General features: G+C 42.3%; 1 protein-coding gene and 1 non-coding gene across 7 annotated transcripts in view; both read left to right on the forward strand.

Moving 5' to 3' along the window:
- Nucleotides 1-24,988, forward strand: part of TIAM1 (TIAM Rac1 associated GEF 1) — a 459,371-nt gene that overhangs the window by 405,761 nt on the left and 28,622 nt on the right. For 5 of the 6 annotated variants that reach the window (XM_006053559.4, XM_044939649.2, XM_044939642.2 and 2 more), the window contains 6 exons: nt 10,980-11,159; nt 12,555-12,623; nt 12,903-13,028; nt 18,180-18,288; nt 23,013-23,192; nt 23,289-23,407. In XM_006053559.4, coding sequence (XP_006053621.4) covers nt 10,980-11,159; nt 12,555-12,623; nt 12,903-13,028; nt 18,180-18,288; nt 23,013-23,192; nt 23,289-23,407 — 783 coding nt within the window. Of the gene's footprint in view, nt 1-2,706; nt 3,690-10,979; nt 11,160-12,554; nt 12,624-12,902; nt 13,029-18,179; nt 18,289-23,012; nt 23,193-23,288; nt 23,408-24,988 lie in introns of those variants that run through there. The other variant, XM_025281782.3, reaches the window with a different exon arrangement.
- TRNAS-GGA lies at nt 6,995-7,067 on the forward strand. Its single transcript has one exon. It is a non-coding gene; the product is annotated as a tRNA-Ser (tRNA).

A 24,988-nucleotide genomic window follows, 5' to 3' on the forward strand; every position in this document is an offset into this window, starting at 1 on the left:
TTTACCCGTATGTTTCTCTTTTGCCATCATAGGATCATCATTCTTGGTGTCTTAAGTTGAACACTGTAAATTTTAGTATTTGAAAGTAATTGTAACATTTATAAATTTAATATTTATAGACTGAAAGCCTTTAAGTGGTCAGTTATTAATTTAAAAGCCAGTAAACAGAAATATATGTTTCATTTAAAGCCAAAAACACAGACAAAGGCTTGTTTATAGTTCCTTTTTATTTACGTGGCCTTTTACCTACTTTCTTGGGAAGGTGGGGGAGGGTGATGGCCCTTGAGAGAAATAGATATTTCCATGCAAGATAAGGTATTTTGAAGGCTCTTTATTATATCATTGTGTTATTAAGCTAAACGTGTTATTTTCAGTCTCTAATTTGATTTGGGAATACAGTATCTAAGACATTCATTTTTTAATACTTTTAAACTTGGATCACTTTTACCTCGCTCCAGTAGCCCAGTGTTTCCCTGCCTTTGTGGATTTTAAGAGACTGTTTCCGCTTTAAATGCAGTGAGTCATGGCCTTAGCAGGGCCCTCTATAATATGAGGTCCTGGCAACAGGGAGGAAGGAAGAGGCCCAGGGTTTTGTCGCCTCATCCCAGGTGCCTCTCTGGTTTCATGGCTCTTTCTCCTGAGAGCAAGGCCCTGGAACGTGCCTGGAGCAGACAGGGTCAAACAAAGCGGCAGGAGATGCTATTCCTGGAGTTCACTGTGGAAAGGCGCAGACGGCGCTCATAAAAGAGAATTTCTGCAAAGGTATTGACAAGTTTGGGTGATGATCTGAGCATTTTTAAAGAACATACAGTGGCCTCAGTGACACCAGAGGTTAGGATCATAGTCCTTTTTTTCCAGGTTGGATGTAGGAAGCACCATGATCTCTACTTGAAAGTACTACTTCCTAGTATTGAGTTGATTTCAGATTTTATCTTTGTTTGAACAGTTTTGTTATTAGTAATAAATGAGAGCTAATCCATGGGGTCACAAAGGGTCGGACACAACTGAGTGGCTAACACACAATACTTATGTTTGTTAGTGCTAGTTGTTCAGTTGTGTCTGACTCTTTGTGACCCTGTGGACTGTAGCCCACCAGGCTCCTCTGTCCATGGGATTCTCCAGGCAAGAATACTGGAGTGGGTTGCCATTCCCTTCTCCAGGGAATCTTCCCAACCCAGGAGTTGAATCCAGGTCTCCTGCATTGTGGGCAGATTCTCTACCGTCTATAGTATCTTGTATATATTGGGTGTTATTCTATATTAACCAGTCTCATCCTCAAAATACCCCTGAGAAAGAGATACTGTTATTCCCTCTATTTTATAGATGATGATTTTGGAACAGAGAGGTTAAGCAACTTACTGAAGGTCACACAGCTCTGAGAGGGCAAAACACGGCTCTGTGTTCTTTACTGCTTTGCTAAAATGACCTCCTGGCCAGATGGGTATGGTCTGGTAGTAAATACCAGGTTTCAAAAAATGAAGGAAGTAGTTAATGACTGAAGTAATTAATTAATTAATAGGCCAGTTTAGATACAGTTGAACTTTGAACAACATGGGGTTGAATTGGGAGAGTCTGTTTATAGGTGGATATTTTTCTAATAGTCCATAGCCAATCTGGGTTTGATCTACAGATGCAGAACCATGGATGCAGAGGAAAAACATAGGTACGTAAGAACAATGTTTATGGGGGTGATGGGAAATGCAAGTTATATGTAGATTTTTGATTTTGAAGATGTTTGGCACCTCTAACCCCTCAGTTGTTCAAGAGTCAACTATATACTCATTAGCCACTTAAATATTTTTCTAATGCTTATTAAGTTTTGTGAGTATCTTTTGTCATGATTTAAAGTAACAGCAAGTGTATATTTTAAGTTTCTTGATTAAGGTATTCTAGCTCCTATATCATTGTGTGATTTTTCTTGAGAAAAAAGGGAACATTCATTTTTAAGTTGTTGTTCAGTCGCTCAGTCGTGTCTGACTCTTTGTGACCCCATGGACTGCAGCATGCCAGGATCCCCTCTCTTTCACTGTCTCCCGGAGTTTGCTCAGATTAATGTCCATTAAGTTGGTGATGCCATCCAACCAGCGCATCCTCTGTCGTCCCCTTCTCCTCCCGCCCTCAGTCTTTCCCAGCATCAGGGTCTTTTCCGGTGAGTCGGCTCTTTGTATCAGGTGGCCAAAGTATTGGAGCTTCAGCTTCAGCATCATCCTTCCAATGAATATTCCGGGGTGATTTCCTTAGGATTGACTGGTTTGATCTCCTTGCAGTCCACAGGACTCTCAAAAGTCTTCTCCAACACCACAATTCAAAAGCATCAAAATTTAAGTTGTAAGCTGCCTAAAAGTGGAAGGACAATTTCGCCTTAATTTGAATGCTCCAGACTAGGTGTAGAATATAAAAGTAAAGAGAAACAAACAAACAAACAAGTGAAATGAAACAAGTAATCATGTTTTAAAAATTCTGGCTGAATGCATGAAGGCTGTTGGTTTTTGTTTAATGTTTTTGGTGCTGTTCCTAAGTGAATTGTCTTCATGAAACAGTGGGCAGGATAAGGAGAATGCATGTTGGAGTTTTGTTTTTACAAATTTTTCTGATTGCAGTTCTTGCTATGTATGGTCTTTTGGGGTTGAGCAAATAGATAATTGTGAGTTTTGTTGCTGAGTGGTGACAGGGGAATGTCACGTCCATGGGGGGGGGGTGGGACTTTCACACTGCAGGGGCAGCCTGGCGGCCTTTCTCTCTGTAAGCCGCCTGCTTGCTCTTGTGACTGTGGGTGACAACCTCAAAGGACCTCCTCACCACCACCTCTGCCCCCGACTTGTTTCCCTGCTTCTAATAAAAAACTCTTGTCCCTTGAAATGAATGCTAATTAGCTCCGGGCAGTCCCGTCCTGCATTCCAGACCCCTGGCAGCTGCGATTTTGTTTTCCTCGTAGTAGCCGATGTATGAGAGTCATTCATTTTCAGAGCATTTCCGATGGGAAAGCCTTCTTTTATCTTTTTAACTCACAGTGTGATTGTCTGGGAAATGTTGGCTTTTGTAACAAAGCTTTCAGGGAAAACGTGAAAACATCAATTTTTTTTTTTTTTTAATAATAAATTGGGTTTTTAGTGCCTGCTCCTGACTTGACTCTTCGAGGGGTGTCTTCGAAGTTGTTTGAACCGGGCGGGTTTAGTATTCCTGTGCAGTGCGGGCTGCTGGCCAATCAGCTGATCTCAGTCTGCAGAGTAGAGATGCTCACATGCCAGAGAGGCTTTTTTTTTTGCATTGTTTTCTCGCCTCTTGGCTCTCCATTTCTGGAACTTCTGCTGTTTAGCCAGGTGAAATCAAAGCTTTCTCGTCCATCGGGTAGCCTTTGCCACCCTCCCAGAGGGCACCGCTGGGCAGCGGGAGCTGCTGCCGGGATCGTGCTGCTGCTGTCCTCTGTAAAGAGATGCAGCTGTAGGTAGGTCCTCGTGGCAGGGCCGGCATGGGCTGTCTGCATGAAGGATGCTTGCTCGGGAGCCCGAAGGCACTCGGTACTCTCCAAGTGTTTAAGAAACTCCTGTCTCTGTGCTGAACGTGTCAGGAGGTAGAATTATCATGAGAATATCTTCCTGATGATGTCTGCATTGTGGAAAATAAAGCGCAAGCCCAGGATTGAAAACAATGGCAAGTCCAGCGATTCTGTATACCGGACGCTTCATCTGGTGAGCACTGTTTGAATTCTGGCTTTCTTGCCAGCCTTTGTTTATGTTACGACTTTCTAGCTGGTCTGTTTCCCAGTTCAAATGATGGTGATATGCTTGTCCCATGTCTGCATCCTTCATCCTTCTGCCCTTTAGACCCCTTTGTTGAGAGAGAATTATCTATTTTAGCATGGGGGTGGGGCATCAGTAGTTGCCGTGAAGTCAAGTTTGCCTGGAATCTTTATGTGTGTCTGGTTTTTCATTTTTAAATGATGGAAAGATGGATTGTTATTATTCGTAATTATCTGAATTGCTCCCTCTTTCTTTTGGATGTTGAGAGTTTGAAGATACTTGTCTCCCTTTCCCCCTCTTGCCCACCATAAGTTAGCCTAAGTATTCAGCAAGCGTTTCTGGAAGATGGATGTTCAGTTTGTCTCCTATAAAATTTTAAGTGATTTTGACTATTTCTGCTTACTTGAGAAGGAGGTGGATTTATTAGTGTTGGCTCAGGGTATGTGTTAATGATTTAACATCAATTGACCTATATTGTATATGCCAATTCCTATGGTAATTGTTGCCACTTTGTTTTCTAAATATAATTTATATTGGAGTATTGTTGCTTTACAGTGTTATGTTAGTTCTGTTGTATAGGAAAGTGAATCAGTTTTATACACACACACACACACACACACACACACACATATCCACCCTCTTTTTTAGATTTCCTTCCATTTAGGTCAAGACAGCACAGAGTAGAGTTTCCTGTGTAATATAGTAGGTTCTCATTAGTTATCTCTTTTATGCATAGTAGTGTATATATGCCAATCCCAGTCTCCCAATTTATCCCACCTTGCTTACCTCTTTAATAAATATTTTTGGTGCGTTAATGGGGAGGAATAGTTTACTATTCATACCAGAGCCTACTGATGGTTAGATTTTGTGTCATGTACTGAAATGTGAACTTGGACAGTGAGTACAGCTGTTTTACTCAAATAAGCCTTCACCTTCTTGAATTTTTCTTCTTCAGAGTTTGTTCAAAAGGAGACGGAAGAGGTAACAGAGAACTCAAGGGACTATCGTTGTATATGATGGTCTCTGAAATGACGGAGTATGTTGCTTTGGTGTGTGTTTGTCACGAAAGCTTAAATAAAGGCTGCAAGATTTTAGGCCACCCTGGCCCCTTTTAAACCTGTGGGGGGTGTTAAATCAGGCGGACTCAAAGGACAGTTTTAGAACTCTGAACTCATCCTGAGATAGAAATTGCCTTCAGTGGTTGCATAACAGGAAGAGCTTTAACAGCTGGGTAGCCTGAGTTGATAGTGTGCACTTAAAAGCCTACCCCCTCTTTTTGTACTTTCTTTTCATCTCCCACAGGAAGAAAGCGATATTATAAACACTGCACTTCAGGCAGACCTCAGGAAAGTAGCCCATTTCTTCCTGCCATTGTCCTGTTCATCTTCGTACCTTGGGTGGATAATTCTTTGTCCTGACAGTGGGGATGGCTCTGCCACTCTTTAACAGGTTTAAACGGGCAGCTTGGAAATGCCCATAAGAGCTTTCCATTTCTAAGGTGCCTGATAGCAGTCCTCAAGCAGAGGAGAGAGGTTTGGATTCAGAGAAACCGTGTCTGTCTTCTCCTTTCCAGCAATCCTTTAGGTGCTTGCACCAGTTCTGGGAAACTTGGACTTTAGGGGTGTGTTGAGGACCTCTCAGGGCAGCTCTCTTTCTGGGCTGTAGTGCTTGATGTATAAATGATCACGATGCCACGTAGCATTTAGCAGTCGAGCAGGGAAAGCACCGCATTTGACTCCTCCTGCCTCCTGTGTCCTGCCTGAGCTACCTTCTGGAGAAGGTCCTATCAATTTGATGCAAAGAAGTTTGACTCCAGTGTGGGGACAGGGAGACTTAAGAACTGGGCCACCAGGTGGAAAATCCCTAGATTAGAGGTATTCTAAAAATGACCTGCAATAGAGGAGAACCCAGTTCGATTCCTGGGTCAGGAAGATCTGCTGGAGAAGGGAAGGGATACGCTACCCGCTCCAGTATTCTTGGGCTTCCCTGGTGGCTCAGCTGGTATAAAGAATCCACCTTCAATGTGGGAGACCTGGGTTCAATCTCTGGGTTGGGGAGATCCCCTGGAGAAGGGAAGGGCTACCCATTCCAGTATTTTGGCCTGGAGAATTCCATAGACTGTATAGTCCATGGGGTTGCAAAGAGTCGGACATGACTGAGCAACTTTCACTTTCAAAGACAACCTGCATTTCATACTTCCTTCTAAGGATTTTTTGGGGGATGGGTAATATTTTGTGAAACAGAGTTCTCAAACTTGATAACATCCTTTGAAAATAATTGTTTCCAAGCAAAAATTTCACTAAGAGCATTATAAATAACACCCCTTGGCAATATCTCCCTAGTGCCACCTGGGAAGCCCATATGTACAATATAGCTGGTTAGTCTGTGTGTTCTTATTTAAGTTTATTTTATTAAACTTATTTTTAGTTAGATAACCTGGAGTCGTATGGCTATGTTGACCCATTTCCTTGTGATAAACCTGAGAGTTTATACCTTGAATCAGAGAACAGGGTTGCCAGTGGAGAAACTGTCCCCATTCTCCCCCGCTGTCAATTTCAGAGACTCCACTGGGTAAATCTGTCTTAGCATAGAAAGAAGGTGTCTTATAAGGAAGGGACGCCTAAGGCTCTGAACTCTCAGAAAACTCAAGGAAATTTGGAGGTGTCTCCTGGGATGCTAAAGGTATTTCCTTTCCTGTTATAACCCAGGATCTGGCTCAGGAGGGGTGTGTCAGGAGGAAGGTGAGGAAGCTGGCTGTTTGAGATGATGTTGGTAGGAGATGGCTAGGTGTAGAGCACCAAAGCCCTGGCCTACATGACCTGAGCTTCCCCGATGGGCTTGATTAAATCAGGGTACCAAGCCTCAGAGGTGGTGAACGTGACATAGGCCAAGTCAGGAACTCTACTCACACTCTTTCTTTTTTTAATATAAAATAAACAGCAATAATTTATTGTATAGCCCAGGGAACTATGGGATTCCCAGGTGGCTCAGCGGTAAAGAATCTGCCTGCAATACAGGAGCCACACAAGATGCAGGTTTGATCCCTGGGTCGGGAAGACCCCCTGAAGGAGGGTATGGCAACCCACTCCAGTGTTCTTGCCTGGAGAATCCCATGGACAGAGGAGCCTGGCGGGCTACAGTCCATAGGATTGCAAAGAGTCAGACATGACTGAAGCGACTTAGCATGCATTCACGCACATATATATGTATAATTAAATCACTTTGCTGTATACCTGAAACAAACACAATATAATTCCCTGGTGGCTCAGATGGTAAAGCGTCTGCCTGGAATGCAGGAGACCTGGGTTCGATTCCTGGGTCAGGAAGATTCCCCTGGAGAAGGAAATGGCAACCCATTCTAGTACTCTTGCCTGGAAAATTCCATGCACGGAGGAACCTGGTAGGCTACAGTCCTACCAGGGATCGCAAAAAGTCAGACACTACTGAGCAACTTCACACACACACACACACAAAAGTCAATTATACTTTCATGAAAAAAAGAAGATTATCATGAGAATATGGACCATGGGATTGAGAAGGGAGATGGAAGTGAAGAGAGACAAGGGTCCAGGTTACAGAAGGTCTAAATGGTGAGACGTATGTCTTCCGATGATCTGCTGACAGTGGGTCTGCAGACCTGGGACCCAGGGAGCCTGGGGTTCAGTCAGCTCTACTGTCAACCAGCAAAACTGCAGCAGGTTCATCACTTCTACTCTCATCTTCTCAGTTCCCATATTGGTATGAGCAAGCTGACCCATCTCCTAGCAGCAGAGACGGGAATTCAAGCAACCTGGGGCCCCACAGAACTCAGATGCAAGGACAAAGTGTGCTGTTCTGCTCTCTGAAAAGCAGACATCACCTGGATGACCCTCATTGAAACTCACACTCTTAAAAATGAAAACCTCCGAGTATTTATGAAGAAGCAGAGGGGATGAAAACCCAGAAACTCCATGTCATGCCTTTCGTTATTATAACCAAATAGTGCTGAGAATGGCAAGTCTGCATGGTGTGAATTGGGGGTACCAAGGGAAGTGTCCTGTTTTTGATGTGTGTCAGAGTCCCCAGTTTATAACTTGGCATGGGGCATCTTAAGGCCTGGGGCATCCTTGGTATAATTAACGAGGACATTGGATTTTGCATGACGACTTGTCTAAATGATTAAACTGCAGAAAGGTCTACCGTGTCTCTGATGGGAATATGGTGATGGATTTACATATCATGAATAATAGCTAGGATATTAATTTGCATGTAAATGGCAGTCAGCTGCTGTTAGAGCTGGAACAGTTAGAAAAGCATTGTGTAAGCGAAGGTGCCAGTTATACATTTGTTGTGTTGGCGAGGGACAAATCAAAGTGACACAGGGGAGTTTGGGATCAGCTGGAGGGCATGGTACTTAAGCTGTCAGCTGTGATCATTCTCTTTCCATGGAATTTTCATTTTAGTGAGGCACACCCTCCCCCCTTCCATAATGTCTGTGTTATAATGCCTATTATAATTGCCTATTACAGTTACCATAACATTATCTCAAAGATGTGGACATTTTTGTCAAAATGGATCTACTCGTTCCTTTTTAATTATTAAGACAAATCCATATTTTACGGTTAATATTTAATGATGACATTGAGTTTGTAAAATCCTAACATAACTAGATAAAACTTTATTTCTACTGAAGCAGGCTTTGATGAAAAACTAGTAGTCTTTCTTTTTTAACAGCCTTATTAGAATATAATTCACATGTCGTAGAGTTCAGCCCATTTTGATGAGCTTTTCATCAGTCACCAAAGGGAGAATTCTTTGGGGCATATTCAGTGTTGGAAACATTGATTCCATAGGAAGCATTTAATAGTGCCATTGACAGGTAACTGATACATCCTGGCATGTAAGACCAGAGTTTGTGCTATCAATAAATAAGCTGTGTAACCTTAAGAGATTTGGATCAATCATCATGTGGATTTGGGTCCCGGCTCTCCCCTTTCCTGTCATGACATTGCTACTAATGCATCCTTGTTAGGTTCTGATTTCCCGTGTCCTTGTCCTGGCTTTATTTCGGGCTTCCTTCCCGTTGGGCTATGCTAATAAGCAGAAGGCAGTATGCTAACAAGGCAAAGTCAGTATGCTAATGAGGGGAAGGCAGGTTAATGTTAGCTGCTGTAGCCTTTCTCTGTGTTTAACAATTGCATATATGTACCACAGCTTTCTTATCCATTCGTCTGCCAGTGGACATCTAGGGTGCTTCCATGTCCTGGCTATTATAAACAGTGCTGCGATGAACATTGGGGTACACGTGTCTCTTTCAATTCTGGTTTCCTTGGTGTGTATGCCCAGCCGTGGGATTGCTAGGTCGTATGGCAGTTCTAGTTCCAGTTTTTTAAGGAATCTCCACACTGTTCTCCATGGTGGCTGAACTAGTTTGCATTCCCACCAACAGTGTAAGAGGGTTCCTTTTTCTCCACACCCTATCCAGCATTTATTGTTTGTAGACTTTGGATAGCAGCCATTCTGACTGGCATGAGATGGTACCTCATTGTGGCTTTGATTTGCATTTCTCTGGTAATGAGTGATGTTGCCGCCATGGGGTACACTGGGTTTGGCTCCTGTGCTCTCCACAAAATGCCAACCATGACTTTCAGCTCTCTGCATTCATGGTTGTTTTTGGAAGGATATTCTTCTCAGAATGTTCACTGTTAGGAGTGAGTAGACGGGTGATAGAAAAAGTAATTCTTTATTTGCTCTGTTGGAAATACTTTGTATTTCCTGGGGGTAAACTGGACTAGAGAAGCAGGAAAGAGAAGTCCAAGAAGGCAACACCAGTTTCAAAGAGATATGCATCAAACATCTCTAGACTGGTACATTTTGAACAAATGTTAAACTATCAATAGATTCTGTGCTACAAAATAATAGCCTGTAGAGTAATACCATGGAGAGCTTTAAAAGATACAAACGCTTGCACATCCCATCCTAGAAATTCTGATTTTTAACAAAATTTTTGGCTGTGCTCGGTCTTCGCTGCTACACAAGGATTTTCCCTAGTTGCGATGAGCAGGGGCTGCTCTCTGGTTGCGCTGCTTGGCCGTCTCATTGCAGTGGCTTCTCTGGTTGTGGAGCACGGACTCTAGGGCATTCAGGATTCAGTAGTCACAGCACACAGGCTTAGTCACTCATGCAGTGTGGGCTCTTTCCAGACCAGGGCACAAACCTGTGTCCCTTGCCTTGGCAGGCAAAATTCTTAACCCCTGGACCACCAGAGAAGTCCCCAGAGACTCTGAATTGATCTGGAGGGTGTGCTGGGCATTGGGAGTGGTTTAAGAGCTCCCCAGGTGATTCCTCCATGGAGCAAAGGTGGAGAGCTACTGATGCCCTGGGGTTTTCAGTGCTCCGTCTTTGGCCCTTGCTTTGAAGAACTGTTTTGCCTAACTTGGAGACTTGGAATTTTCGAATTCTAGAATCCCAAACTTCCGCTTGACCCATCCTGGACAGTTGGGTGGGGACTGAGCTATTGAGGTCTTGTTCAGGGCCCAGTGCCCCTTTTTTTAGCTGGAGGAGTGGGGAGGCAGGGGGTGCTGGTGGTAGTAGTGGGGTTAGTCTTGGAATCTTCCTGCCTTGGAGAAGCTGGAGAGATAGAAACTTTAAAATACATAAAAATACAAGTATCTATGGCTATCTAGAAAGTTGCCTCCATGTCAGTTTTTAATAGAGACAGGGAGATGCCAAGCTTATCAAATCATCTTCCAGCTTTGCAAAGTAAATATGTATGGTGCACTGAGAGTCCAGTAATGAATTAGCCTTGTATTTTGGGTGAAATGCCTTTGGCTGTATCTTCCTTTGGTTGCTGAGCTTCTTGCAGAGTAGTTAAGAACACAGGCTTTGAGCCATGCTGCCTGGTTCAGGTCTGAGCTGTGCATTCTTGGATGAGTTACTTAACTACTCTGGACTTCCCTTGTCTCAACTGTTAAGTAGGTATGATCACAGCCCTTACTTATCACATGAGCAGATTAAATGCATCAAACCAGTGCCTAATAGGCAGTGATCACTCAGTCTATGCCAGGAGTTGTTATTATGGTTGTTCGGAGCATTCAGTGAGTGCTCAGACGCGTGGAGCAATCTGGGGAAATGGGCGCTGTGATTCATGAGTGGCAGTTCGTTAACCAGGCTGAACGTCGTCAGAAGGACAGGTGTCAGGCAAGTCTCTTCGGTGAGGAATGACTTCATCTGTCTTGCCTTTCCAACTGTGCTCTGAAGAGCACGGAGCAGGTGGCCGCGTTCTGCCGTAGTCTGCACGAGATGAAGCCCTCTGACCCGAGCCCGTCCCCCCAGGACTGCACTGGGCCTCAGCTGGCCGCCCTGAGGCAGCTCACGGATGCCGACAAGCTGCGCAAGGTCATCTGCGAGCTCCTGGAGACAGAGCGCACCTACGTGAAGGTGCGTCTTCCCCTCGCCCCCTGCACGTCCTGTCATCACTTGGAAGGATGCATGCTGGGTGTTTATACACGGATGTCGGCTGATGACAAGGCCAGATCACAGTCATGAAGGGTGTCTTGTCTCTCCTATGGAACTTGGCCTTGATTCTGAATGTTGCAGTTTCCTTCTGTATTTTAGGGAGGCATGCCTAGTCTTATAGCAATTCATTGATGGAAATAGCTGATTGATTGACTCCGAAAGGAGTTGATGGTGAATATTAAGTGAAGCTTCTAACCTTTCTAAATAGGCTGTTGAGTGCATACTAAAATTGAATTCAGTTTTGACAAATTTAAGTAGTGGTATCTTCACAATCTACTTTGAGTCGAGGCAGAAGGGTATCAGGTCTGTTTTGTGTTATGATTTGTTCTGACATTTAGTTATATTCTTGGAACTAGATCTTGTGTTCCTATATAATTTATAATATATACAATGGTTGTTTAAAAATGATTAAAGAAGACAACTTGTAAGTAATACAAACAAACTTTATTCATGAATTGGACAGTCTTCTTTTGTAGAGTTGCAAGATGGGGCAGAAGGCAAGAAGCTTTTATAACAAAGAATCAAGAGCAAGGAAGAGAAAAGTAGAAAATATCTAATTGGCTAGGGCCACAAAGTCAACCTTGTTTGGGGTGAGAAGACCCAGAATTGGCTTGGCGTTTGGATATTGGTTGACTAGATATATACTACACTTCTGGTCAAGTGGTGTATTGATAGGAACATAAAAATCATTTAAATTTTGGTTTACTGACATGACGCCCCAGTGTCATGAGGCTCCATCTGGGGCTTCGAAAGTTATTTCAACACTATATAATCTGCAATATATTCCTATAATGATATAATTAACCTAACTATGATCATTGTATGATCATATACATATGCCTCTGTATAATTTAGTTATGTTAAGTCTGTGTTACAACTGTGTGATCTATTTTTAATGTTCTATCTTAGTCTTTAAGTCAGAGGTCAGCAAGTATGGCCCTTGGGCCAAATCCAGCTCTCTGCCTGCTTTTACAAATAAAGTTTTATTGAAACACAGTCACACACATTCATTTCTGTATTGGGTTGGCCAAAAAGTTCATTTGGGTTTTTCTGGAACATCTCATGATCATTTTTTTTTGCCAACCCAGTATCATTTATACTGCTTTCCTGCTGCAGCAGCAGAATTAAATAGTTGTGACAGAGACCATATGGCTACAAAGCCTGAAATATTTTGAGAAGAGGTTGGCTCGCTTCTGCTTCAGTGAACCTCAGTGACCTAAAGACTGAAATTTTAGCCTTTGGGACATAATTTTTTTTTCCTTTTAGATTCTTTACAGACTTTCAGATGTGCTAATCTGATATTCTTTCAACCCTTAGGACTTAAACTGTCTCATGGAGAGATACCTAAAACCTCTTCAAAAAGAAACTTTTCTCACCCAGGATGAGGTATGGTGGCTTTCGTCTGAACTTTAACTTGACCTGGTGATGGGGAAGAAATGAGGACCTCACACAATACTGAGCATTTTGAATTCATTTAATTGTAATAAATAGGTCAAGTTATTGCCTGCCGAGCTCTTGGCATGCACTCCAAGAGGAAAGAGTTGGCCCACCTTCTGATAGTGGGAGCATTACCATATGGGTAGAAAAACTTTTAAATCAGAAGCAAATGAAGGATCCACACACTAATGAAATAGGCGGTTAATGAAATTCTTTTGCATTTTCCAGCTTGATGTGCTTTTTGGAAATTTAACCGAAATGGTAGAGTTTCAAGTAGAATTCCTTAAAACTCTGGAAGATGGAGTGAGATTGGTACCTGATTTGGAAAAGCTTGAGAAAGTTGATCAATTTAAGGTAAGTCTCATCCTCAAATAGTGTCAAGCTGCCTCCTAATGTCAGGAGTGAGGTATCCTGTAGGTCCAGTCGAATCTCCTGAAAATACATCTCAGGAGGAATTGTTGCTGTGGTGTTGGGTCTTCATTGGATATCCAGTGGGGTCAGTTCCTAAAGGGAGTCAGAGAGGGGAATGGACTGTGCTTGCTGATCTGGCTAAGGTAGAACCAGTGCCATTGATTTCCATTTAACTGGAGTATCTGCTGACTTCTATTTAGGAAGATGCACCTACCTTTTGTTCTGTTTATGTGGGGGCCTACGACACTTACTGTTAGCAAATTTCGACTAGCAGTCTTGGTTTTCCGATAAACAAATTAATTTGTCTTGTTCTGGGGAACTGGTTAATAGAAATGCTTATCGTTATCCAGGAGGAAGACGGTCTTCCAGCACACACTGTCCCCGTAGCCTTAATGAGAATTTATGACTGGAGCACTTGGTGAGGGTGCTTACAGCAGGCTTCCTCCTCCTTGGTTGGCTTCCCCTTGCAGAGATTTCCTGCCTTGTGTTTCCAACCAACGAAGCTCATTGATTCATGCACAATGGTTTTGGCTTATGTGTCACTCTCATGGACATTTAAAAAGGTTAATGGAGATATAATTGACTTACAACACACTGCTTATATTTAAAATGTACACTGTGATGAAATCTGACATATGTGTACACCTCTGAAGCCGTCACCTCCATCAGGATAATGGGCATAATTATCTCCCCCAGTTGTTTTTCCTGTTCTTTTGTGATTCCTCTCTTCTTTTTCTTCTGGCCTCTCAGCCACAGGCAACTGTGTCTGCTTTCTGTTACCATAGACGAGTTTGCATTCTGGAATTTTATATAAATGAAATCATACAGCCCAGACTTTTTTTTATGTGGCATCTTTTACTGCATAATTATATTGAGTTCCACCCATGTTGTTTCATATACCCATAATTCATACTTTTTAATTGCTGAGTAGTAATTGCATTGTGTGGATGTATCAGTACTATTGATATACTTTGTGATCCTTTCTCCTTTCTTGGGCATTTGGGTTGTTTCCAGCTTTTGGTAATTACAAGTAAAGTTGCTGTGAACATTTGTGTGCAAGTTTTAGTATGAATGTATTAAGAGATCCATGAAATTAAGAGATCCATGGAATTCTCCAGGCCAGAATACTGGAGTGGGCAGCCTTTCCCTTCTCCAGGGGATCTTCCCAACCCAGGGATCAAACCCAGGACTCCCGCATTGCAGGCAGATTCTTTACCAGCTGAGCCATGAATATATGCTTTTATTTCTCATGGATAAATACTTCGGAATGGAATGGTTGGATCGTATGGAAAGTGTATGTTTAACTTTTTAAGAAACTGCGGAACTGTTTTCCAGAATGATTGTGCCAGTGTGCAGTTCCACCAGCTGTTCCTCCTCTTTCTTTCAGCAGGGTCAGGTCACTCTTTTTAAACGTAGCCAGTTTAGCAAATATGTGGTGGCCCTTCATTATGGCTTTATTTTAATTTCTCTAATGATATGATGATGAATATCTTTCTATGTGCTAATTTGCTTTCATTATAGCCTCTTTGGTGAAATGTCTGTTCAGATCATTTCACCTGTTTATTATATTGGATTGTTATCTTACTATTGAGTCTTGAGAGTTCTTTGAAAATTTTGTGTAGAACTCTATTACCATATATATGATTTGTAAATATTTTCTTTTGTCATACAGTGTTTCTCAAAGAGCAGATTTTTTTTTTTTTTTCAAGTTGATTTCTCTTTTTAAATCGAGTATAGTTGATTTACGGTATGTTAGTTTCAGGTATATAGCAAAGTGGTTTAGTTTATAAGTGAAAATCGCTCAGTTGTGTCTGACTCTTTACGACCCTATGGACTGCAACCTGCCAGGCTCCTCTGTTCATGGAATTCTCCAGGCAAGAATACTAGAGTGGGTTGTCATTTCCTTCTCCAGATTTAGTTTATATATAGACATATAATCATTTTCAGATTCCTTTCCCTTATAGGTTATTACCAAATATTGAGTATAGTTCTCTGTGCTATGTAGTAGGTCCTTGTTGGGTATTATTTTATGTGTAGTAGTATATATATGTTCATCTCAAGTTCCTAATTTATTCCTCCGCACAGAAGTTTTATTTAAAAAAATTTTTTTTGGCTACACCGCATGGCATGCAGGCTCTTAGTTCCCTAATCAGGGATCAGATCTACACCCCCTGCAGTAGAAGCCTGGATTCTTAACCACTTGATCTCCAGGGATGTCCCCAGAAATTTTTGTTTTTTAATGAAATCCACTTTTTCAAATTTTTTCTTTTCTGGGTCATTCTTTTGGTATCTTATCTATGAACTTTTTGCCTAAGGCAGGGTCATAAAGTTTTCTCCTAGAAGTTTTGTGACTTGGAGACTTATATATTAGTCTCTTATCTGGTGTGATGGGTGAATCAAAGTCAATTTTTTGTATGTGAATATTTAATTTTTCTAGCACTGGTTTTTGAAATGACTATCTTTCAATCTTTTTGCATTGAGTAACTTTTGCACTCGTGTTGACCTTGGGTTCAGTTGTCCGCACAGGCGCGGCCCCGTACCCTGTGGCGTCTTCTAACAGGCGTGGAGATCTGGCTGTGTCATGTTAGTACACCTGATAGGTTTGTAGGATGAGATGAAGACTATCCTTCGATATATTTGTGTGTGTGTCATCTCTTTACAGTCCCTCTCTGCAACAGGAGTCACTTAGAATGCACACACACTTTCATATACATAAGCTTATGGACCTATATTTATATATAGTTCTCTAATTTTATTTGGATATAATTTCAGACTTCCAGAAAGGTGACAAGAATAGAACAAAGAATTCTAAGCTATCCTTCTCCCACATTTTCCAAATGTTAACATTTGACCACATTTGCTTTATCCTTTCTCTGGCTATCTAATGTGTATGTGTGTGTGTGTGTGTGTGTGTGTGTGTGTGTGTTGTGTTGTGTGTGTCTGTGTGTACAAAAGGTATAATTTTTTCTCCTGAAAGATTTGAATAAATTACAGACATAATACCCCTTTAACTAGTAAATATAGTTTTTGTGTGTGTGTGTGTGGAATTGCTTGGGTTAGTTCATTTTTTCTCTCCTCAGGGTGATTGGTGATACTGTCCATTTGAAATACAGCTTGGCTTGTTGGTAAATTAATTAATAGGACAGTGTTAGAACAACATAATAAAAATGCATACAGACCTGAAAATGCTTGGTTTTAATCTAAAATACCTAACGTTCATAATCTTCATTTAGCGTGCTTTTACTGTGGCATCAGTTCTTTGTGTTTAGATTCTGTTGATCACTTTAGGAGTGTTTAGTTATCAGAACTGTGATACAAACATCATGGTGCTAGGAGCAGAGGTGTTATTCCAGGGAGGGATTAGTGCATGATCCTTTGAGCAAGTTCACTCTAGAGCAGTCACTGTTGTGAATATCATTTAAGTGGAACCCTCTGCTCCGACCTTCACCTCACCGATTTCCTGCATAATCTGACAGTCTCCCCTCCGTCTGTAAGACGTGACAGTTGATGCTCACTGAGTACCCTCAGCCCCGGGGCTGCTCCCGGGCACTGCTGAGTTGGTTTCTCAGTCTGTGTTCATCCCCAAGCCTGTTGCTCTTGGTTTCTGTGATTGCTGTTTCGTTTAAATCCTGGTTATATATTTGCCCAAAATTAAAAAGCTTGTTAAAAAGGTGCAAATTGTGTTGCATAGAACACTAGCCCTACAACAGGATTAGCAAAAAAAAAAAAAAAAAATTGGTTCTGGGATCAAATAAGTTTTGGTAAAATTTCCTCTTGGAAATTTGCAGTGTCTGTCAGCCAGTGAGAGGCTTGTGAGGTCCTACTGAATAGAAACACGGGGTAAATGCCGTCTTTGTGTGCACACCCGCCATGTTTGTGCACAGTTTGTGCTCCGAGATTATTTTTTAAGGCTGGAAGAATAAATGAACATGTTAATGTTCTATCTGTGTTTCCTATATGGTAAATGCCTACTGAATTTATATTAAGTTAAACAAATGAATGACTTCATGTGGCTAAAGTGAGGGGTTATATTTAGAGCTTTTTCTTACACAACTTGTCTCATTTGATTATTGGATATGGTTCAAAGGATGACTGTCTATACAGGGTCAGGGGGATGAGATTTGGGGAGGCGTGTAGCTGAAAAAGTAAAGGAGGAAAAGTAGAACATGTAGGAAATGAATTTAGGCCTCTAATTATCAATTATGTATGGTTCTTAATAAACCTTTGTTTTCTTTTAATTAGACTATCAGAATTTTCTACGTTGTTAATTAAAATAAACTGCATTTTGTGGAACCCAATTTATCACTTGAATCCAAAGTCTTATTTTTTTTTTTTTGGCTTGGAATCCAACTTTAAAATTCTAAAGCTAAATAAGCCGTACCTCTTTCTGAACTAGACTAGATCAGTGTGAAACCTATAGAAGATATTTTTCTGAGGCCTGTTTCATATATTTATAGAAAATGTATAGGATAAAAAGTATCCCAGCTGAGCTATATTAAATTCCTAATAGGGAAGAAAGTGAAAGTCACTCACTCATGTCCGACTCTTTGCGACCCCATGGACTATATAGTCCATGGAATTCTCCAGGCCATGGGTGAGTCTGTTTCTTTTCTTCTTATCTACTGCTGCTAGAAAAGAGTATGGTGTTAGAGAGGGTGGAATTAGTGATCAGGGAAAGGTGTTTTCTATTTTGGGGGATTTATGCATTTCTTGCCTTTATTTGGTTTGTCACTTCTACATCCCAACAGAATCTAATGAGGGAATTCAGGAGTTTTCTGTCTTTTCCAAAATGCCATATCTACTTTCTCATTAACAGTCAGACATCCCAGCTAGGTCATTGAAAGACACAAGCCAGCAAAACCGGTGACACTGGCTATAATTACTGAGACAGCCAAATACAGGGTCTATTACACAAATAGGTGAGCCCATAGACCTCCCAATAGGCCGTCAGTGAGCAAAGACAGGCGGTGACAGGTGTGAGTGGTGCCGATTTGTGGGGAGACTCGGGCAGGTGTGAGCTCCCGGCTGCATCCTGCTGCTGTTCCTGGGTGAGGAGGACCGCAAACTAACTGTACTGTTTCTCACTGTGTCCAGAAAGTGCTGTTCTCCCTGGGGGGATCCTTTCTGTATTACGCTGACCGCTTCAAGCTCTACAGTGCCTTCTGCGCCAGCCACACGAAGGTCCCCAAGGTCCTGGTGAAAGGTAAGGCCTAGGAGGCCCAGGCAGCAGGTGGGCATGTTAATTGTCAATTCACATTTGTGTGGCTGACCGTGGTCGGGGGCTTTTGGACGGAAATCTAAGAGTCACTGTTGTGCCAGATAGATATTTCAGCAAGCTACAAGTGAGAGTACACTTGTCTCTCAGTGTCTGTGGGGTATTGGTTTTAGGATCCACCATGGACACCACATTTCCGGGATGCTCAAGCCTCTTATATAAAATGCGTTCTGTTTGCACGTAACCTTTGCATATTTTCCCATGTGTGTGTGCTTAGTTTTTCAGTTGTGTCCAAATCTTTTGTAAACCCCTGAACTGTAGCCCGCCAGGCTCCTTTGTCCAGGGATGTTTTCAGGCAAGAATACTGGAGTGGGTAGCCATTTCCTACTGTAGGGGATCTTCCTAACCCAGGGATCGAACCCCCAAGTCTCTTTATCACTAGCACCACCAAACATCACTAGGTTACTTGAAATACCTAATACAGTATGCATGCATGCCAAGTCACTTCAGTCGTGTCCAACTCTTTGTGACCCCATGGACTGTAGTCCGCCAGGCTCCTCTGTCCCTGGGATTCTCCAGGCAAGAATACTGGAGTGGTTGCCACGTCCTCCTCCAGGGGATCTTCCCACCCCAGGGATCGAACTTATGTCTCCCGCACTGGCTGCTGCTGCTGCTAAGTCATGTCAGTCGTGTCCGACTCTGTGCAACCCCATAGATGGCAGCCCACCAGGCTCCTCTGTCCCTGGGATTCTCTAGGCAAGAATACTGGAGTGGGTTGCCATTTCCTTCTCCAATGCATGCATGCATGCTAAGTCACTTCAGTCATGTCCGACTCTGTGCAACCCTATGTACAGCAGCCCACCAGGCTCCTCTGTCCACGGCATTCTCCAGGCAAGAATACTGGAGTGGGTTGCCATTTCCTTCTCCACCCACATTGGCAAGTGGGTTCTTTACCACTAGTGCCACCTGGGAAGCCCTAATATAGTATATGTGTGCTGTGCTTAGTTGCTCAGTTGTGTCCGACTCTTTGCAACCCCGTGGACTGTTGCCTGTCAGCCTCGTCTGTCCATGGTGATTCTCCAGGCAAGAATACTGAAGTGGGTTGCCATGCCCTCCTCTAGGGGATCTTTGCAACCCAGGGATCAAACCCAGGTTTCCAACATGGTGGGGGGATTCTTTACCATCTGAGCCACCAGGAAAGCCCAATACAGTATAACTGCCATGTAATAAATAGTTGTGGATATGCAGCAAATTGAAGTTTTGCCTTTTGGAACTTTCTGGAATTTTTCTCCCAACTGTTTCCTCTTCATCATTGGTTGAATCCACAATGCAAAACCTGTGGATATAGAATCCTTAGATATGGAGCACTGACTGTACTGAGAAATTAAATGCATTAATATCTTGAATTAATAGTGTTGTCAATTTTCTTATCATGAAAGTTTTGACTCAGCTCTTCAGGGCCAGAATTGATAAGTCATTTTGCAATTATGCAAAAACATAGGGGATTTAGAAATTCCCTACTTTATTTGTATTTTCATTAATTTCATAATAACCTACCACACTTCATACACCTTTTTGTGTCATTTCATCTTTCCCTCACTGATTTTTGTTCCCAGGTGTGTGATAATACTCACCACCATCACTACTAAAATTGCTTCAATTATTTACAAAAGTCCAGCTGTAATTCCGTTTTGCACAGAGCAGAGTAGAAGTTCTATATTGGCAAGCTCCTGTTCCTAAGTGTTCTAAGAAGATGGTGGGTGTTCTCAGCATCACTAAAAAGCTGTTTCTCTTCCATAGTTCTGCATGTGACTTTGATAGGTTAAGGGACTAGAGAAATATGGCCTTGGTAAACAGTAGAATCTATAGAAAGTTCAATTTCAAAAGGTCTCTGGAAATCAGCCTGCTCTTCCTTTTACACCCTACCATGTGGCTGCCATGCAAACAACTGCTGAATATGTAGGTAATTTACTTACATTTGTGTTTGCTGCCAAAGAGAACTAGCTTGATTTAATTCAAAACTTATTATAATAAAGATGAATACAACACAGGTCTCTAGATAGCAAAAGATCCTGCCCCAGATAATGACATACTTAATGACATACTTAATGATCGTTCCAGTCCAGGCAAAAGAGTTCTGCTTCAGCATAAACACTTAAAGGATACCTGGGAATATCCTTGTCCAGCTATATAACAAGGAAATTGTCCTGCTGTGTGGTTTTATATAAGCTGCACTGGTCATATAGTTCCGTGTATGTATTTCTTTTTAAACTCTAACTGAATGCTGTGTTATGAGAGTTTTAAGAGCACTTTGCTCTCTGGTAAAATTATATACTCATCACAGTCCTTAAAGCAGTTTGTGTTATTTTTACTCACTTGATTAAATTCTGCCCCTGTAGATTTTCAAAAATTCAAAATCATTATATTTTGCACCTGAAAAATATTAGAGTCTTTCAAAATCATCCCTTAAACCGTTAGGTATGACCCACATTTTTCTGATGGCCCAATGTGCAGATAGGATGAAGAGAACTCTTTGAGAACGGGAAGTACCCGCCTGGGCTGCTTTGTAACCACTGCATTCCGAGTCTCCTTTCTCTTCGTGGATTTGGTGGCTGGATCCATGGAATCTGATTCCTCTTGATGGGCCTTAAAATGGCTGAGAAGATGGTAGTCTTGACAAGGCCTTTCCCCATGACTGCTGTTTTTCTTAATTGAATAAAGAGAGTGAGAAGACTCATTCTGTGGTTTCACGATGTCCTTTTACAGTCTCTTCTGTTCCTGTTTTTCCTTTGGCTGTGCTGGGTCTTCTTGCCGTGTGAGGGCTTTCTCTCATTGTCGTGAGTGGACTTCTCATTGCAGTGGCTTCGTGGGTTGCAGAACACAGGCTCTAGGTGAGAGGGCTTCAGTAGTTGCCGTGTGTGGGCTCAGAAGTTGTGGCCATGGGGTTAATTGCCCCTTAGCATGTGGGATCTTCCTTGACCAGGGACTGAACCCATGTCCCTTGCATTGCAGGGTGGATTCTTAACCATTGGACCACCAGGGAAGCCCTATCTTTTGTGCTTAGCTCACATTCCTAATTTTTGGAGATGGAAATATATTTTATCAGAAGCTTGAAAAAGTATATGCCTACAGTTAGTCATTTTAGTATATTGTCCATTCTTCTTCCCTCTTTTGCCCTCAGTTCAGCCTCTCTTTCCACCATTTCTTTGGAAAGACATGTGTCTTCCTGACTGTCCACTGGCAGATACCTTTCTGATTGTCTGGGGGCCCACAGCTCCCCAGGGCTGATTTTCAGCCTAGCTGGGACACATAAAAGCCCAGCCCGTGAGGACATTGCTGCCTGTGTTACCTTAGGTCAGTTGTATGTTTCCCTCTGAGATAAATCCTGATAGCTGGTAGCACTGCATTAGCACAGAACAGATCTTAAAAGGCGTTCCCTGCAGGAGACCAGCACTGCTCCACTTACCCAGCTGCAAGGTACTGCTGCTGCTTTTTTTTTCCTTCCTCTTCTCAAAACAGGTTCTATCAGCAATGAAATGCTTGAAAAATTAGAAAAACTGGGGTAAGCAGTGTTGGAAGATGCAGGCTTTTGTATTATTCAGAGATGGCGAGGCCAACAGATCAGGAGACAATTACCATCCAAAGTTTGTGGGACTTCCCTAGTGGTCCAGTGGCTAAGATGCTGCGCTTCCAATTCAGGAAACCAGGTTCAATCCCCGGTCAGGGGTCTAGATCCCACAGGGGTCTTAGCCACAGCTAAGAGTTCACATGCTGCAACCAAAGATCCCAGCACAGCCAAATAATTGTTTTTATTTGAAAGAAAGACCATGTGTTATTCACGGTTCCCAAGAAGAGGGGAGAGGATCACACAGTGCAGGGCCATGAGAGGACACACCAGGGTCCACCTGGAGGCAGAATGAGTGAGGGGAAGACACAGGCAAGACGCTCTATTGTGGCATCTGCAGGAAGGAATGGGTGAAGCAGGGCAGGCGGGTTTAGGATTGGCTAATTTGAATAATCTCAGCAGGCTCTAGGGTGGGAGGGCTGTCCTGAGTTCTCTGGGACCTGGCTCTGGGATGCTTAGGGCAATATCGGCCTAGAGTTGTAAAAGCCTCATAGAAGAGAGATGGAGGCAGGGGCTCTGGATTGGTTGGTTTGTGTGTGAAAAGCATGCTTCCAGGTGATTCCTGGGCTACCTTTAGGGACTAATTCGCTCTAGGACAGGCTCTCCCGGGTCTGTAGGACCTCTGATGTCAAAATATCAGATTAAGAAGACATTCAACAGCAACCCTTGAAAACCTCCGTGTGTAGGACTTACAGACTCTGTTATCCCTCAGCTCAGGGGTCATCAGCCTCCGGGATCTAATGCCGGGTTATCTGAGGTGGAACTGATGTAATCATAATAGAAACAAAGTGCCCAATAAGTGTAATGTGCTCAAATCATCTCCAAACCATCCCCTCCTCCCCAATCTCGGGAAAAATGGTCTTCCTCAAAATCAGTGCCCAGTGCCCAAAAAGGTTGGAGACCACTGCTAACTCATTGGAGCTCTGCTCACGCCTCCTAAATAAACAAAGAAATCTGATGGGCAGGCCTTCTCTGACCACTCACTGTACTCTCAATCCTGTGAAAAGGCACCTTGGAATTAGTGAGTGAAGCTGTGAGAAGGGAGTCATTTGGATGTTCCGCTCAGTCTGTATTTAAACTCTTCCAGCCAAGACGGACGCAGCTTTCAAGGCGTTCCTGGACGCCCAGAACCCAAAGCAGCAGCACTCGTCCACCCTGGAGTCTTACCTCATCAAGCCCATCCAGAGGATCCTTAAGTATCCGCTTCTGCTGAAGGAGCTTTTTGCTCTGACGGACGCGGAGAGTGAGGAACACTACCACCTGGATGGTGAGCCGAGAGCCCCTGAGAACTGCCCCTTGTTCCCGTCTCTCCCAGAGCCTTTAAATGGCCTTTTCATTGATTTCATGACCCGTTTTCCTCCAGTGGCCATCAAGACTATGAACAAGGTTGCAAGTCATATCAATGAAATGCAGAAAATCCATGAGGAATTTGGGGCTGTGTTTGACCAGCTGATCGCTGAACAGACTGGTGAGAAAAAAGAGGTAAGGACCCCTCTTCTGCCCAGCATGCTTGTCCGTAGAGCTGGGTTGGTTCGTTTCTTTTTAAGGTGTTATTTATAAGTAAAATAGTAACAATGATAGTATTTTTGTTGGTGGCATTTTTTTTTTAATTGAAGCATAGTTTATTTACAGTATTGTGTTAGTTTCTGATGTTCAGCAAAGTGATTCAGTTTGCATATATATATTCTTTTACAGATTCTTTTCCATTATAGTTTATTACAAGATATTGAATATATTGCCCTGTGCTGTACAGTAAGACCTTGTCATTTATCTATTTCATATATAGTAGTATCTACCTGTTAGTTTCAGACTCCTAATTTATCCTTCCCCTTTCCCCTTTGATAACTATGTCTCTGAGTCTCTTTTTCTTTCATAGATAAGTTTATTTGTATCATACTTTAGATTCTACATACAAGTGATATCATATGATATTTGTCTTTTTCTGATTTACTTCAATTAGTATGATAATCTCAGGTCCATCCATTTCGCTGCAAATTGCATTATTTCATTCTTTATTATGGCTAAGTAATAATACACTGGAATATTATATATATTATATGAGTGTATATATATGTATACACATCTTGTTATCCATTCATCTGTCAGTAGACACTTAGGTTGCTTCCATGTCTTGATTTTTGTAAACAGTGCTGCTATGAACATTGGGGTGCATATATCTTTTCAAATTAGAGTTTTCTCCAGGTATGTGCCTGGAGTGAACTTGCTGGACCATATGGCAATTCTATTTTTAGGTTTTTAAGGAACCTCCAAACTGTTTTCCATAGTGGCTATACCAATGTACATTCCCACGTTGGTAGAACTTCTGTCTTTTACCCAAGGCTACACTGTGAATTTTCTTTCTCAGTTGAATTATTTCTTAGTTTAGGAAACATATCCTGATTCTTTTGCTTCACCCTCCAGACCTCTGATTTTGTTCTCTCTGAAGTGTGAGAGTGAATTTCCGTGACCATGACTTGGACTGTTTCTCTAAACACTGTTAAAGGTCATGGCCGTATCTCCAGAGACTAGACTAATAATTGACATGTAGCAGGCGCTCAGTGAATATTTATTGAATGAGTGACAGTTTCAAATGACTCTGAATCTTTTTTTTTTCAAGTCTGCCTAAAACTGTACTCAGAATAAAGAGTCACAGGAACAGATACACTTGAGAAAAATGTAAAATGAATTCTAAGTTGTGTCTGAGTCACTGAGGAGAGCTTACGTGAATACAGTGCAGATAGTACTGAGATGGATCAGACGGATATGCTACGGAATGATATTCACCAGTGCCACTGTGCTTCCTGGTTTGATTGGAATGTTGTCCTCATTTTCCTTTCTGCCTCAAAAAAGGACACAAGCCAGCAGGGAACTATGACGAGAAACTCTCTTGCTGTGATTGGAAGGAGGGAAAGGCAGAGGGGTGGTGGGGACAAGACCTGGTTGTTTAGTCTGGAAAAGAAAACAGCCTTCTCTTTGGAGATGTAAAGGGTTATTGTCTAACGGGTTCCCATTTATGTCCTTGGTGAAGCAAAAGAAATTTTGGACTGTAAAAAGATAATTTTC

The sequence above is a fragment of the Bubalus bubalis genome, chromosome 1 (assembly GCF_019923935.1).
Source record: "Bubalus bubalis isolate 160015118507 breed Murrah chromosome 1, NDDB_SH_1, whole genome shotgun sequence".
In the NCBI taxonomy this organism is placed as follows: Eukaryota; Metazoa; Chordata; class Mammalia; order Artiodactyla; family Bovidae; genus Bubalus; species Bubalus bubalis.